This window comes from Oncorhynchus clarkii, chromosome 11 (genome assembly GCF_045791955.1).
Source record: "Oncorhynchus clarkii lewisi isolate Uvic-CL-2024 chromosome 11, UVic_Ocla_1.0, whole genome shotgun sequence".
Lineage (NCBI taxonomy): Eukaryota > Metazoa > Chordata > Actinopteri > Salmoniformes > Salmonidae > Oncorhynchus > Oncorhynchus clarkii.
The window spans coordinates 18930651-18944003 of NC_092157.1; the positions used below are offsets into that span (position 1 = coordinate 18930651).

At 45.8% G+C, this 13353-nt stretch overlaps 1 protein-coding gene across 1 annotated transcript in view; it reads left to right on the forward strand.

The window, feature by feature from the left end:
- LOC139420323 (ankyrin repeat domain 33ba) overlaps positions 1–9866 on the forward strand; it is a 23566-nt gene extending 13700 nt beyond the window's left edge. The window contains exons 2-6 of the mRNA XM_071170299.1: positions 6448–6577; positions 7152–7292; positions 7469–7610; positions 8129–8327; positions 8474–9866. Of these exons, the coding sequence (XP_071026400.1) occupies positions 6448–6577; positions 7152–7292; positions 7469–7610; positions 8129–8327; positions 8474–9025 (1164 nt within the window). The 3' untranslated portion in view covers positions 9026–9866. The remainder of the gene's footprint in view (positions 1–6447; positions 6578–7151; positions 7293–7468; positions 7611–8128; positions 8328–8473) is intronic.
- Positions 9867–13353: the final 3487 nt, after the last annotated feature.

A 13353-nucleotide genomic window follows, 5' to 3' on the forward strand; every position in this document is an offset into this window, starting at 1 on the left:
AGACATTTAGTTTCAACCGCTGCTCATCAAATAGATGTTATCCCTCCTAAAAATAGCTACAACATGTCACTTGTATAACAATTAGGGTTTACCACAGGGAATAGACTTCATGTTTCCACGACAGGGTTGGGATGCAGACATTGATCTAGGCAAAACATGTCCAGAATGCTGTCTTTTAATCAACACATCTTTGAAAATAGTCGATTTAGATGTTGAATTTGTTCTGTGGATGAAGGATGTGGGCTGTTTCTAACAGGTATAGCCACATCTTAAAGAATGTAAAACATAATTCAACAACCTTGAATTCAACGTATTTCATATAATGACATCATACACATGAATGGAACTTTTTCACATAAACAGTTTCAAGTGCAAATACAGTGGGGCAAAAAAGTATTTAGTCAGCCACCAATTGTGCAAGTTCTCCCACTTAAAAAGATGAGAGAGGCCTGTAATTTTCATCATAGGTACACTTCAACTATGACAGACAAAAAAAAAAAATCCAGAAAATCACATTGTACGATTTTTAATGAATTTATTTTCAAATTATGGTGGAAAATAAGTATTTGGTCACCTACAAACAAGCAAGATTTCTGGCTCTCACAGACCTGTAACTTCTTCTTTGAGAGGCTCCTCTGTCCTCCACTCGTTACCTGTATTAATGGCACCTGTTTGAACTTGTTATCAGTATAAAAGACACCTGTCCACAACCTCAAACAGTCACACTCCAAACTCCACTATGGCCAAGACCAAAGAGCTGTCAAAGGACACCAGAAACAAAATTGTAGACCTGCACCAGGCTGGGAAGACTGAATCTGCAATAGGTAAGCAGCTTGGTTTGAAGAAATCAACTGTGGGAGCAATTATTAGGAAATGGAAGACATACAAGACCACTGATAATCTCCCTTGAACTGGGGCTCCACGCAAGATCTCACCCCGTGGGGTCAAAATTATCACAAGATCGGTGAGCAAAAATCCCAGAACCACACGGGAGGACCTTGTGAATGACCTGCAGAGAGCTGGGACCAAAGTAACAAAGCCTACCATCAGTAACACACTACGCCACCAGGGACTCAAATCCTGCAGTGCCAGACGTGTCCCCTTGCTTAAGCCAGTACATGTCCAGGCCTGTCTGAAGTTTGCTAGAGAGCATTTGGATGATCCAGAAGAAGATTGGGAGAATGTCATATGGTCAGATGAAACCAAAATATAACTTTTTGGTAAAAACTCAACTCGTCGTGTTTGGAGGACAAAGAATGCTGAGTTGCATCCAAAGAACACCATACCTACTGTGAAGCATGGGGGTGGAAACATCATGCTTTGGGGCTGTTTTTCTGCAAATGGACCTGGACGACTGATCCGTGTAATTGAAAGAATGAATGGGGCCCTGTATCGTGAGATTTTGAGTGAAAACCTCCTTCCATCAGCAAGGGCATTGAAGATGAAACGTGGCTGGGTCTTTCAGCATGACAATGATCCCAAACACACCTCCCGGGCAACGAAGGAGTGGCTTCGTTAAGAAGCATTTCAAGGTCCTGGAGTGGCCTAGCCAGTCTCAAGATCTCAACCCCATAGAAAATCTTTGGAGGGAGTTGAAAGTCCGCGTTGCCCAGCAACAGCCCCAAAACATCACTGCTCTAGAGGAGATCTGCATGGAGGAATGGGCCAAAATACGAGCAACAGTGTGTGAAAACCTTGTGAAGACGTTTGACCTCTGTCTTTGCCAACAAAGGGTATATAACAAAGTATTGAGATAAACTTTTGTTATTGACCAAATACTTATTTTCCACCATAATTTGCAAATAAATTCATAAAAAATACTACAATGTGATTTTCTGGATTAAAAAAAAAAAAATGTGTCTGTCATAGTTGAAGTGTACCAATGATGACAATTACAGGCCTCTCTCATCTTTTTAAGTAGGAGAACTTGCACAATTGGTGGCTGACTAAATACTTTTTTGCCCCACTGTACATGTATTTTTATATATATTGTATTTGAAACTAGAGAAATGGAAAAATTCAGATAGTTTTGAAGCAGTTATGCAGAACATAGTGCTAGGGCTGGGGTCAACCTCAATCCACTACAGAACTTAGTGCTAGGGCTGGGGTCAACCTCAATCCACTACAGAACATAGTGCTAGGGCTGGGGCCAACCTCAATCCACTACAGAACATAGTGCTAGGGCTGGGGTCAACCTCAATCCACTACAGAACATAGTGCTAGGGCTGGGGCCAACCTCAATCCACTACAGAACATAGTGCTAGGGCTGGGGTCAACCTCAATCCACTACAGAACATAGTGCTAGGGCTGGGGCCAACCTCAAGCCACTACAGAACATAGTGCTAGGGCTGGGGTCAACCTCAATCCACTACAGAACATAGTGCTAAAGCTGGGGTCAACCTCAATCCACTACAGAACATAGTGCTAGGGCTGGGGCCAACCTCAATCCACTACAGAACATAGTGCTAGGGCTGGGGTCAACCTCAAGCCACTACAGAACATAGTGCTAGGGCTGGGGTCAACCTCAATCCACTACAGAACATAGTGCTAGGGCTGGGGTCAACCTCAATCCACTACAGAACATAGTGCTAGGGCTGGGGCCAACCTCAATCCACTACAGAACATAGTGCTAGGGCTGGGGTCAACCTCAATCCACTACAGAACTTAGTGCTAGGGCTGGGGTCAACCTCAATCCACTACAGAACATAGTGCTAGGGCTGGGGCCAACCTCAAGCCACTACAGAACATAGTGCTAAAGCTGGGGTCAACCTAAATCCACTACAGAACAGATTAGGATTTAGGGAGGACAAACAAGTTAATCTAGCCTTAAGAATAATGGTTTAACAACAAGCCTGAACTTTTACTCTACATTTAAAAAAATAAAAACTTCAGTGCAGCTATTTTGATGGTGAGGTACAGTATGTGAAAAGGCTATTTTTCACACACACATTCATTGTCTCACTTTGAGTTTTTCCAGGAATTCCTGATTATACACCACACAAATCACTTAAATTAAACACACGCACGCACGCACGCACGCACGCACGCACGCACGCACGCACGCACACACACACACACACACACACACACACACACACACACACACACACACACACTTTCCCTGGAAGTACCTCTCAGGCTGATTATTTCAGTAGGGTTTAGCCTGCTGTTTCTGTTCTCTCTATAGGCTTGTCTCTCTGTGTGTGTGTGTGTGTGTGTGTGTGTGTGTGTGTGGTCATTCACACTCTACTAGCTAGAACGAAAGATAGAAAGAAAGGACAGCCAAACACATGTGTTGCACAATCAGTTGGGTGGCATAGAGTAGAAGAGTTTCCCAAGCTTGTTAAAAGCCACTCTGAGAGCCTGTACACACACACACACTACACACTTAACAGCCTATGAGTTTGAACTTTCAGCTCGCATTAACAATACTGCTAGCTTAATACACACACACACACCTACACACACCTCCACCTACACACACACACACACACACACCTTCACCTACATACACACACACACACACACATCTACACACACCTCCACCTACATACGCACACATAGATACACATATGCTCAACCTGTTGCTTTAAACCATCACCTCTCATTAACTGCAGCTTAATACAGGCCAGCACACACTCCATCTCAGTCAGGATTAACACTCTTAAAGGAGCTGCACTTCTCCTGGTTATCTTTTCTACTGTTGTCTAACATATCAATTTCACTAATTGACCCACTAGAAAGAATAGCCCAAGTTTGCTGTCTCTATGGTGTTGTCCTTTATGTCTAATATCTCTCCTATCCTTTTTGATTTCTCTGTCTCCTCTCATCTCTCATCCTCTCTCTCCCTCTCTCCTTCCCCTCTCTCTACTTCCCCTCTCTCTCCTTCCCCTCTCTCTCCTTCCCCTCTCTCTCCTTCCCCTCTCTCCTTCCCCTCTCTCTCCTTCCCCTCTCTCTCCTTCCCCTCTCTCTCCTTCCCCCCTCTCCTTCCCCTCTCTCCTTCCCCTCTCTCTTTCCCCTCTCTCCTTCCCCTCTCTCTCCTTCCCCTCTCTCTCCTTCCCCCTCTCCTTCCCCTCTCTCCTTCCCCTCTCTCTCCTTCCCCTCTCTCTCCTTCCCCTCTCTCCTTCCCCTCTCTCTCCTTCCCCTCTCTCCTTCCCCTCTCTCTCCTTCCCCCCTCTCCTTCCCCTCTCTCCTTCCCCTCTCTCTTTCCCCTCTCTCCTTCCCCTCTCTCTCCTTCCCCCCTCTCCTTCCCCTCTCTCTCCTTCCTCTCTCCCTTTCCCCTCTCTCTCCTTCCCCTCTCTCTCCTTCCCCCCTCTCTCATCCCCCTCTCTCTCCTTCCCCTCTCTCTCCTCCCCCCCCCCTCTCTTTCCCCTCTCTCCTTCCCCTCTCTCTCCTTCCCCTCTCTCCTTCCCCTCTCTCTCCTTCCCCTCTCTCTTTCCCCTCTCTCCTTCCCCTCTCTCTCCTTCCCCTCTCTCTCCTTCCCCTCTCTCCTTCCCCTCTCTCCTTCCTCTCTCTCTCCTTCCCCTCTCTCTCCTTCCTCTCTCTCTCCTTCCCCTCTCTCCTTCCCCTCTCTCCTCTTCCCCTCTCTCTCCTTCCCCTCTCTCCTTCCTCTCTCTCTCCTTCCCCTCTCTCCTTCCCCTCTCTCTCCTTCCCCTCTCTCCTTCCTCTCTCTCTCCTTCCCCTCTCTCATTCCTCTCTCTCCTTCCCCTCTCTCCTTCCCCTCTCTCCTTCCCCTCTCTCTCCTTCCCCTCTCTCCTTCCTCTCTCTCTCATTCCCCTTTCTCCTTCCTCTCTCTCTGGCATTAAAGTTGCTTGTTTTTTGGCTGATGAAGTGTTGGCCTTCCGGAAAACACTGGGACATTTACAGGAGATTCCAAGCTGTGTACACACACACACACGCACTCACTCACACACACGCACGCACACACGCACACACACACACACACGCACACACAGGTTGCACTGGCATTCCAAAAACACGGCACATCAGAAAAAGGAATTTTCCACAAGGATCAAAGTTCTGTTTTAATAGCAAACAAAACTTCTGTAATATTTACTGAATGATATTGGTTTTGGACCATGCATACAGGCCTCCTGTTGTCGTCTAACCTCCATGACACTGGCTCGGATATCATATGTTTCCCAGTTAGGCAACAGAACTGAAATTCTCATTCAGCCATCTTCATACATTCCATAGTGTGTGGCGGATTTTGGCTCTGTCAGCTAGATGGGCCTGTTCATCAACTAAGTTTCACTTGCAGAAAGACATGGAGGCTCAAACACACACACACACAAACAGACATACACACACACACAGTGGCCTTCCAGGAACAGGAGTAGTCACCTCAGTGCTACAGGTAGAGAGGGTAGGAGGGAGAAACAGAGTTGTATTTAGTAGAAGACAGAACAGTGAGACACTTGTTCTGAGACTAAACAGTCTCTCTCTCTCTCTCACCCCCTGCTCTCTCTCTCTCTCTCTCTCCCCTGCTCTCTCTCTCTCTCTCCCCCCTACTCGCTCTCTCTCTCTCTCCCCTGCTCTCTCTCTCTCTCTCTCCCCTGCTCTCTCTCCCTCTCTCTCTCCCTCCCTCCCCCCTGCTCTCTCTCTCTCTCTCTCCCCCCTGCTCTCTCTCTCTCTCTCTCTCTCTCTCTCTCTCTCTCTCCCTCCCTCCCCCCTGCTCTCTCTCTCTATCCCCTGCTCTCTCTCTCTCTGTCTCTCTCTACCCCTCTCTCTCTCTCTCTCTCTTTCTCCCCACCCTCTCTCTCTCTCTCTCTCTCTCTCTCACTCTTTCTCCTCACCCTCTCTCTCTCTCACTCTTTCTCCCCACCCCCTCTCTCTCTCTCTCTCTCTCGCTCTCACTCTTTCTCCCCATCTCTCTCTCTCTCTCTCGCTCTTTCTCCCCATCTCTCTCTCTCGCTCTTTCTCCCCACCCCCTCTCTCTCTCTCTCTCTCTCTCTCGCTCTCGCTCTTTCTCCCCACACTCTCTCTCTCCTCATCTCTCTCCCCCCTCTCTCTCTCTTTCACGCTCTCGCTCTTCCCCCCCTCTCTATCAATCTCACTCTCCCCATCTCTCGCCCTCGCTCTCTCTCCCTCTCTCTCTCCCCATCTCTATCTCTCTCTCTCTTCTCCCCACTCTCTCTCTCCCATTTTCTCACTCTCTCTCTCCCCCCCCCTCTCTCTCCATCTCTCTCTCTCTCTCTTCCCATCTTTCTCTCTCTCTCCCCCTCTCGCGCTCTCGCTATTTCTCTCTCCCCCTCTCTCTCTCTCCCCATCTCTCGCTCTCTCTTTCTCTCTCCTCTCTCTGTCTCCCCATCCCCCCCCCTCTCTCACTCTCTCTCCCCTTCCTCTCTATCTCTCTCTCCCCCATCTCTCTTTCTCTCTATCTTTCCCCCCATCTCTCCATCTCTCTCTCCCTATCGCTCACTCTTTCTCTCTCTCGCTCTCCCTCAGACGGGGCTGATGGTGGCGTGTTACCAGGGTTACGTTGATGTTGTCATAGCGCTGGCCCAGTGTTCTCACCTGGATGTCAACTGGCAGGACAAGGAGGGGAACACTGCCCTCATCACCGCTGCCCAGGCAGGTAGGACACACACACACCTACACACTCACCCGCATGTGCGTACACACACACACACTTCAAAAAGGTTCATAGCCCTCTCTTTATCTCTCGCTCTTTCCCCCATTCCCTCATTCCTCTCTCTTTCCCTAATTCCTCTCTCTTTCCCTCATTCCTCTCTCTTTCCCTCATTCCTCTCTCTTTCCCCCATTCCTCTCTCTTTCCCTCATTCCTCTCTCTTTCCCTCATTCCTCTCTCTTTCCCCCATTCCTTTCTCTTTCCCTCATTCCTCTCTCTTTCCCCCATTCCTCTCTTTCCCTCATTCCTCTCTCTTTCCCTCATTCCTCTCTCTTTCCCTCATTCCTCTCTCTTTCCCCCATTCCTCTCTCTTTCCCTCATTCCTCTCTCTTTCCCCCATTCCTCTCTCTTTCCCTCATTCCTCTCTCTTTCCCCCATTCCTCTCTCTTTCCCCCATTCCTCTCTCTTTCCCTCTTTCCTCTCTCTTTCCCCCCATTCCTCTCTCTTTCCCCCATTCCTCTCTCTTTCCCCCATTCCTTTCTCTCTCCCTCATTCCCCTCCTTTCCCTCCCTTCCTCCAGGTCACATAATGATCAGTAACTACCTGTTGAACTACTTCCCTGGTCTGGACATAGAGAGGAGGAACTGTCATGGCTTCACTGCTCTGATGAAGGCTGCTATGCAGGGCAAGGTGGAGTGTGTACGAGCCCTGATGCTAGCAGGTACTTACACAGATGGACACAAACAAATTACTTTACTTTCACTTATATTTCAATATTTAACTTCAAACAGTAACTTCTAGCATGAATAACATCTACCACCAGTAAGGTGATATCTTCAGGATGTCGTCATACATTTTTCTCCTCATGCCTTTCCTTCTCCTCCTCTTCTCTGTAAGGAGCTGACATGGAGACGAGAGACTTTGGTCGTAAGCTGACCTCCAGAGAGTGGGCGCTCTTCACGGGACGCTACGAAACCGCCTGGGCCATGACACGCCTCCTCTCCCGACCCTGTCCTTATCAACTGTGTGACGCTTACAGGTAGACTCAACTTTATGAGTAATGTTGATGAATGATGAGGATGACAATAATGATGATGGTGAGGATGATAATGGTGATAATAATGATGGTGATATTGATGAGGATGATAATAATGGTGATGAGGATGATAATAATGATGATGGTGATGAGGATGATAATAATGATGATGGTGATGAGGATGACAATAATGATGATGTGATGAGGATGATAATTGTGATATTGATGAAGATGATAATGATGATGATGTTGATGAGGATGATGGTGATATTGATGAGGATGTTGTTGGTGGTGGTGATGATTCTTATTATCATTATATAATGTCATCGATATAATTGAATATGGTTATATTTCCAATCGTATTATTTCCTAATCTGATATTGTTATGGTCCAGAGTGGCCCCAGCTGGTTTCTCTAATAGCTAATGCCCCGGAGGCTGTGTGTAGCTTGACATACTTCATAGAGTACTACCACTATTACTAGCTAAGTCATTATATTCATGTAATTGTATTATTTTCCAGTCCAGAGTGGCCTCAGCTGGCGTCTCTAGTATCTAAGGCCCGGGAGCCTCGAGGCTGTATGCAGCGTATATCAGACACCATACGGAACGCTCTGACATTTGCTAACATCACAGAGCCTGATGACGGAGGAGTCTTAGATCACCTAGTCACCGTGACAACAGCCCTAGGGAGCCCCTTTGTGGCTGTGGCGTGTACCACCGTGAGTTAGAAACTTCTGTTTCTTCTTCCTTCCTCTTTTCATCTTTTTCACTTTCTACTATTTAACCTTTCTCTGTCTTTGTCGCTCCCTCTCTCTGGCTTTATGTTCTCATTGCTCCCTCCCTCACCTTTGTTCTTACTCTCTAGGTGTGTCCGTCAAGCCCGCCTTGCGTGGGTAAACGTCGGTACTCCGTCCCAGAGATCCTCCGACGCCAACGGGCCAAAGAACTGAAAACCCAGAACCCTGAGAGGCTCGACGACCACCGCAAACTCTTCCAGAATTCACGGGTCACTCTGGTGCCTAAACCTCCAAAGGATCGGCGGTCCAGCCTCCCGCCGCAGAACAAAAGCCCCACCACGACTAACCCTAACCTGGGTACGGTGTCTGGGTCTGGGGCCGTTTCCTCGGTGGCCCTGCGTAGAGCTAGCCTGCTGCCCCTGGGTATGGTGAGACGTAGTAGTGTACGGCCAGGGCTGTCCATTCCCAAGGTGAGAATCACTAAGGCCCCATCGCCAACCTATGAACCTGAGAGAGTCCGCAGGAAGAGCAGCTTTAAAGACGGTGGGGGCAACTTCCTGCAGCTCCCAAAGTGGAGGTATAAAGAACTGAAGGAGGAGAGGAAGAGAGCGGAGGAGGCAGAGAGGAGGAGGGTGGAGGTGGCCACGAGACGGCACCTGGCTGTCGGGAAGAGGAAATGACACCACAAGAGAAAGTGATGTCACTCCACCCTTTCCTCCACTGTTGCCAGGCCAGTAGATAGTGTTCAGAGGGGGTTGGATAGTTGAAATGTTTGATGTTAACTTATTTTCGTATTTATTTCGCTTTCTTTGGAGTAAAAGTGACAGCGCTTCATTTTGTAATGCATTTCCTTCACAAAATCATCAGTATTTTAATAGGGTGATTTCTGTATTACCTGGCACTTACCCAGGTTACAAACCCATATGACTGACTACAGATAATGTTTCACTGATATCTGACGCATCACAAATGGAAACTTTCTTGCCTAAAATGATGACACAATAAGCGTCGGGGAAGGGTTTGAATGGGACAAATAAGAAGGGTTACAATATTGCGTAGCCTATAAAACCATTGAGTAAGCCTACCAGCATGTCAAACTGACTTACCGCCAAAAATAAACATAAGCTTTATTTTATAAGCAATGGCATTTGTCTGAGCAATAGTAGTTTCTTTTTAGATAGGCACCATGGTATGTTTATATTGGCTTTTTGAAAGCTTTTTTAATTCTGTGAATGTGTTTTGCATATAGATTGGGCCAGTAACCGAAAGGTTGCTGGATCGAATCCCCAAGCTGACAAGGTAAAAATCTGTCATTCTGCCCCTGAGCAAGGCAGTTAACCCACTGTTCCCGGGCGCCGAAGACGTGGATGTCGATTATGGCAGCAGCTCCACACCTCTCTGGTTCAGAGGGGTTGGGTTAAATGTGGAAGACATTTCAGTTGAATGCATTCTGCTGTACACCTGACTAGGTATCCCCCTTTCATCAGGTATTTTCAGAGATATAAAGGTGGCTTTTTTTAATCACTTTTTATTTTCTACTAAAGTAGACATATTAAGAGAATGTGAATGAAATGGTTTTCAATGTCTGAAAGAAATATCCCAACGCTACACTGTTGTGATGTGACACTTAAGGGCTTAAGCGATATACATTTTAAGGTCATTTCCGATTGAGCCGACATATGCAGTGTTTACCGTGATTGCAGCCTCTGCTAATACGAGAACATTGCTTTTGCATCACTTCCATGATACGGATTGAATAGAGCTCATTATCTGGAAGTGGGGGGGAAACTGGAACAATATCCTGAAATGTTTGCATGTTATGAATGAGATCTACATATTGCTACACTGACCTCAGATCAGAGTGCTTAATACAAACGTGTACTTCGATGACAATAAGACAGAACAGAGGTCAGAAGAGTAAGGAACTATTCCATGTAACTTGGTTCAGACATTTAATAGAAAATAATTGGATGAAAATAGCTGGAGGTATGAACATAAACAGCAACTGGAAAGCACTGATATTATACTATTATGGTAGGGATTGAAGAGAAGATCATTTCACGGTAACAACCCCAAGGACAAGACAGGAAGCTTTAAGTGCAATCTTCAAGTGTGTCTAATAGCCATGGTGATCAGTTGCTGTGGCGTTACCAGGGGGCAGTGATTGGCCAAATAATAATTTCTGTAAATAAATGGAGCGGGCTATGCAGGAGTGTAACACTGAAATGCTTCCCAGTGGAAGGTAATCTTAACTTGGAAATGACAAAGTGCATTTTTCGACTCGCCCCCAGACATATCGCTAACACTAACACTTTGCCCCATCTCCTCAAAGTGTTCACTGGTGGAAACTCTCTAAACACTCTGCTTATACAGTTGAAGTCAGAAGTTTACATACACTTAGGTTGGAGTCATTAAAACTCATTTTTCAACCACTCCACAAATGTCTTGTTAACAAACTATAGTTTTGGCAGGTCGGTTAGGACATCTACTTTGTGCATGACAGAAGTAATTTTTCAACAATTTTTTACAGACAGATTATTTCACTGTATCACAATTCCAGTGGGTCGGAAGTTTACATACACTAAGTTGACTGTGCCTTTAAACAGCTTGGAAAATTCCAGAAAATGGTGTCATGGCTTTAGAAGCATCTGATAGGCTAATTGACATAATTTGAGTCAATTGGAGGTGTACCTGTGGATGTATTTCAAGGCCTAGCTTCAAACTCAGTGACCCTTTGTTTGACATCATGGGAAAATCAAAAGAAATCAGCCAAGACCTCAGCAAAAAGAATTGTAGACCTCCACAAGTCTGGTTTATCCTTGTGAGCAATTTCCAAATGCCTGAAGGTACCACGTTCATCTGTACAAACAATAGTACGCAAGTATAAACACCATGGGACCACGCAGCCGTCATACCGCTCAGGAAGGAGACGCCTTCTGTCTCCTAGAGATGAACGTACTTTGGTGTGAAAAGTGCAAATCAATCCCAGAACAACAGCAAAGGACCTTGTGACATTTTAAATTCTTAAAATAAAGTGGGGATCCTAACTGACCTACGACAGGGCATTTTTCTAGGATTAAATATCAGGAATTGTAAAGAACTGAGTTTAAATGTATTTCGCTAAGGTGTATGTAAACTTCCGACTTCAACTGTATTTTTAGTTGATGTGTGAACAAGTGTACTCTTCTCTCAGGAACCCACACTGTTTTACAGATTCACTAAATGTTTACAACACTGTTGGTTTGTTTGTTTGAGTGGTGATGGAACCACAAGGGGACCAAAAATATCCAGGCCAAATATTCTACAGAATTCTTGTTTTATGGTGAATAAAACCCAAACTGTTTTACAAGCTCTACTGTTTGTGTGCATTTGCATAGTTTCCTGATAAGTACCAGGTAACAGCCAGTGGAAACAGGCATGTAAAACCCATTGTTATGAAGGGAGAGGGATAGGCTATAGACAAAGCCTTCAGATAATATTGAGGTCACTCTTTTGAGCAGCTGCTGTCTGAGATGGTCACCTGAGATTATAAACCCTGAGATGTGGTCAGCACTTCTGTCAGCCTGGAAAATCTCCCTCTGCAAATCCACCTCCTAACAACGGATTTAAAATCAGATTAGCCAAAACCCAATCCTATCCAGAGCAGGGGTAGGAAACACAAGTTGGTACACTCTGCTGGAAGACAGGGGTATTGCAGGCCACACATGGTATTGCAGGCTAGGCTCAATTCACTCCATGAAAGAGACGTGATCACTGATTTAGGAAATTAGCATAACAACTATTTTATCTGGTCTTTAGTCCTTAAGTATCAGTGCTCATGAGGGAATGGAAAGAAGAGGGCTTGTAGAATATTAGGACATAGTATCAGTAGTACTTTGTGTCGAGCTCACACACAGTTCTGTCCACCCTATCAGATGTCAGATAGCCCTGTGTTTGTGTAAAGAAACATGCAGGCCTTGACCAGAGAGACTGTTGTAACTGCGTTCACAGACAATGTTGGGGTTAGAGTTGAGACTAGGATTAGGGTTGAACCATGTGGTCATGAAGCTAGGGTTAGGGTTGAGACTAGGATTAGGGTTGAACCATGTGGTCATGAAGCTAGGGTTAGGGTTGAGACTAGGATTAGGGTTGAACCATGTGGTCATGAAGCTAGGGTTAGGGTTGAGACTAGGATTAGGGTTGAACCATGTGGTCATGAAGCTAGGGTTAGGGTTGAACCGGGATATTGCCTTGAAGCTAGGGTTAGGGTTGAGACTAGGGTTAGGGTTGAACCGGGATATTGCCTTGAAGCTAGGGTTAGGGTTGAGACTAGGGTTAGGGTTGAACCGGGATATTGCCTTGAAGCTAGGGTTAGGGTTGAGACTAGGGTTAGGGTTGAACCGGGATATTGCCTTGAAGCTAGGGTTAGGGCAGAACCGGGATGATAAAGCGAGGGTTATGGTTGAGGCAAGGGTTCCCGCTAAGCACCTCTTTTCCTGTCTTCAATTCCTAAAAATCAACCCATAGCCACTAAGCACCATATGGAGATGTGAAAGGAATGGAAAGGTATCGGAATCTGGTTGAGGTAAAGGAGGGCAGAGAGATGGAGGGGATAGGAGAGAGAGGGAGGGGTGTAGCTTGTGTTCATACCATGTTGTATAGATAGTATATGTAGATTGTGTTTCATACTGTTGTGTAGATAATACAGTGCCTTTAGAAAGTATTCACACCCCTTGAATATTTCCATATTTTGTTGTGTTACAGCCTGAATTGAAAATGTATTAAATTTAAAACAAAAATCTGACCATAATGTCAAAGTTAATTACACTATATATCCAAAAGTATGTGGACACACTTTCAAATGAGTGGATTCTGCTATTTCAGCCACACCAATTGCTGACAGGAGAATAAATTGGTGCTCACAGCCAAACAATCTCCATAGACAAACAATGGCAGTAGAATGGTCTTACTGAAAAGCTCAGTGAATTTCAACGTGGTAGTCATAGGATGCCACCTTTCCAACAAGTCA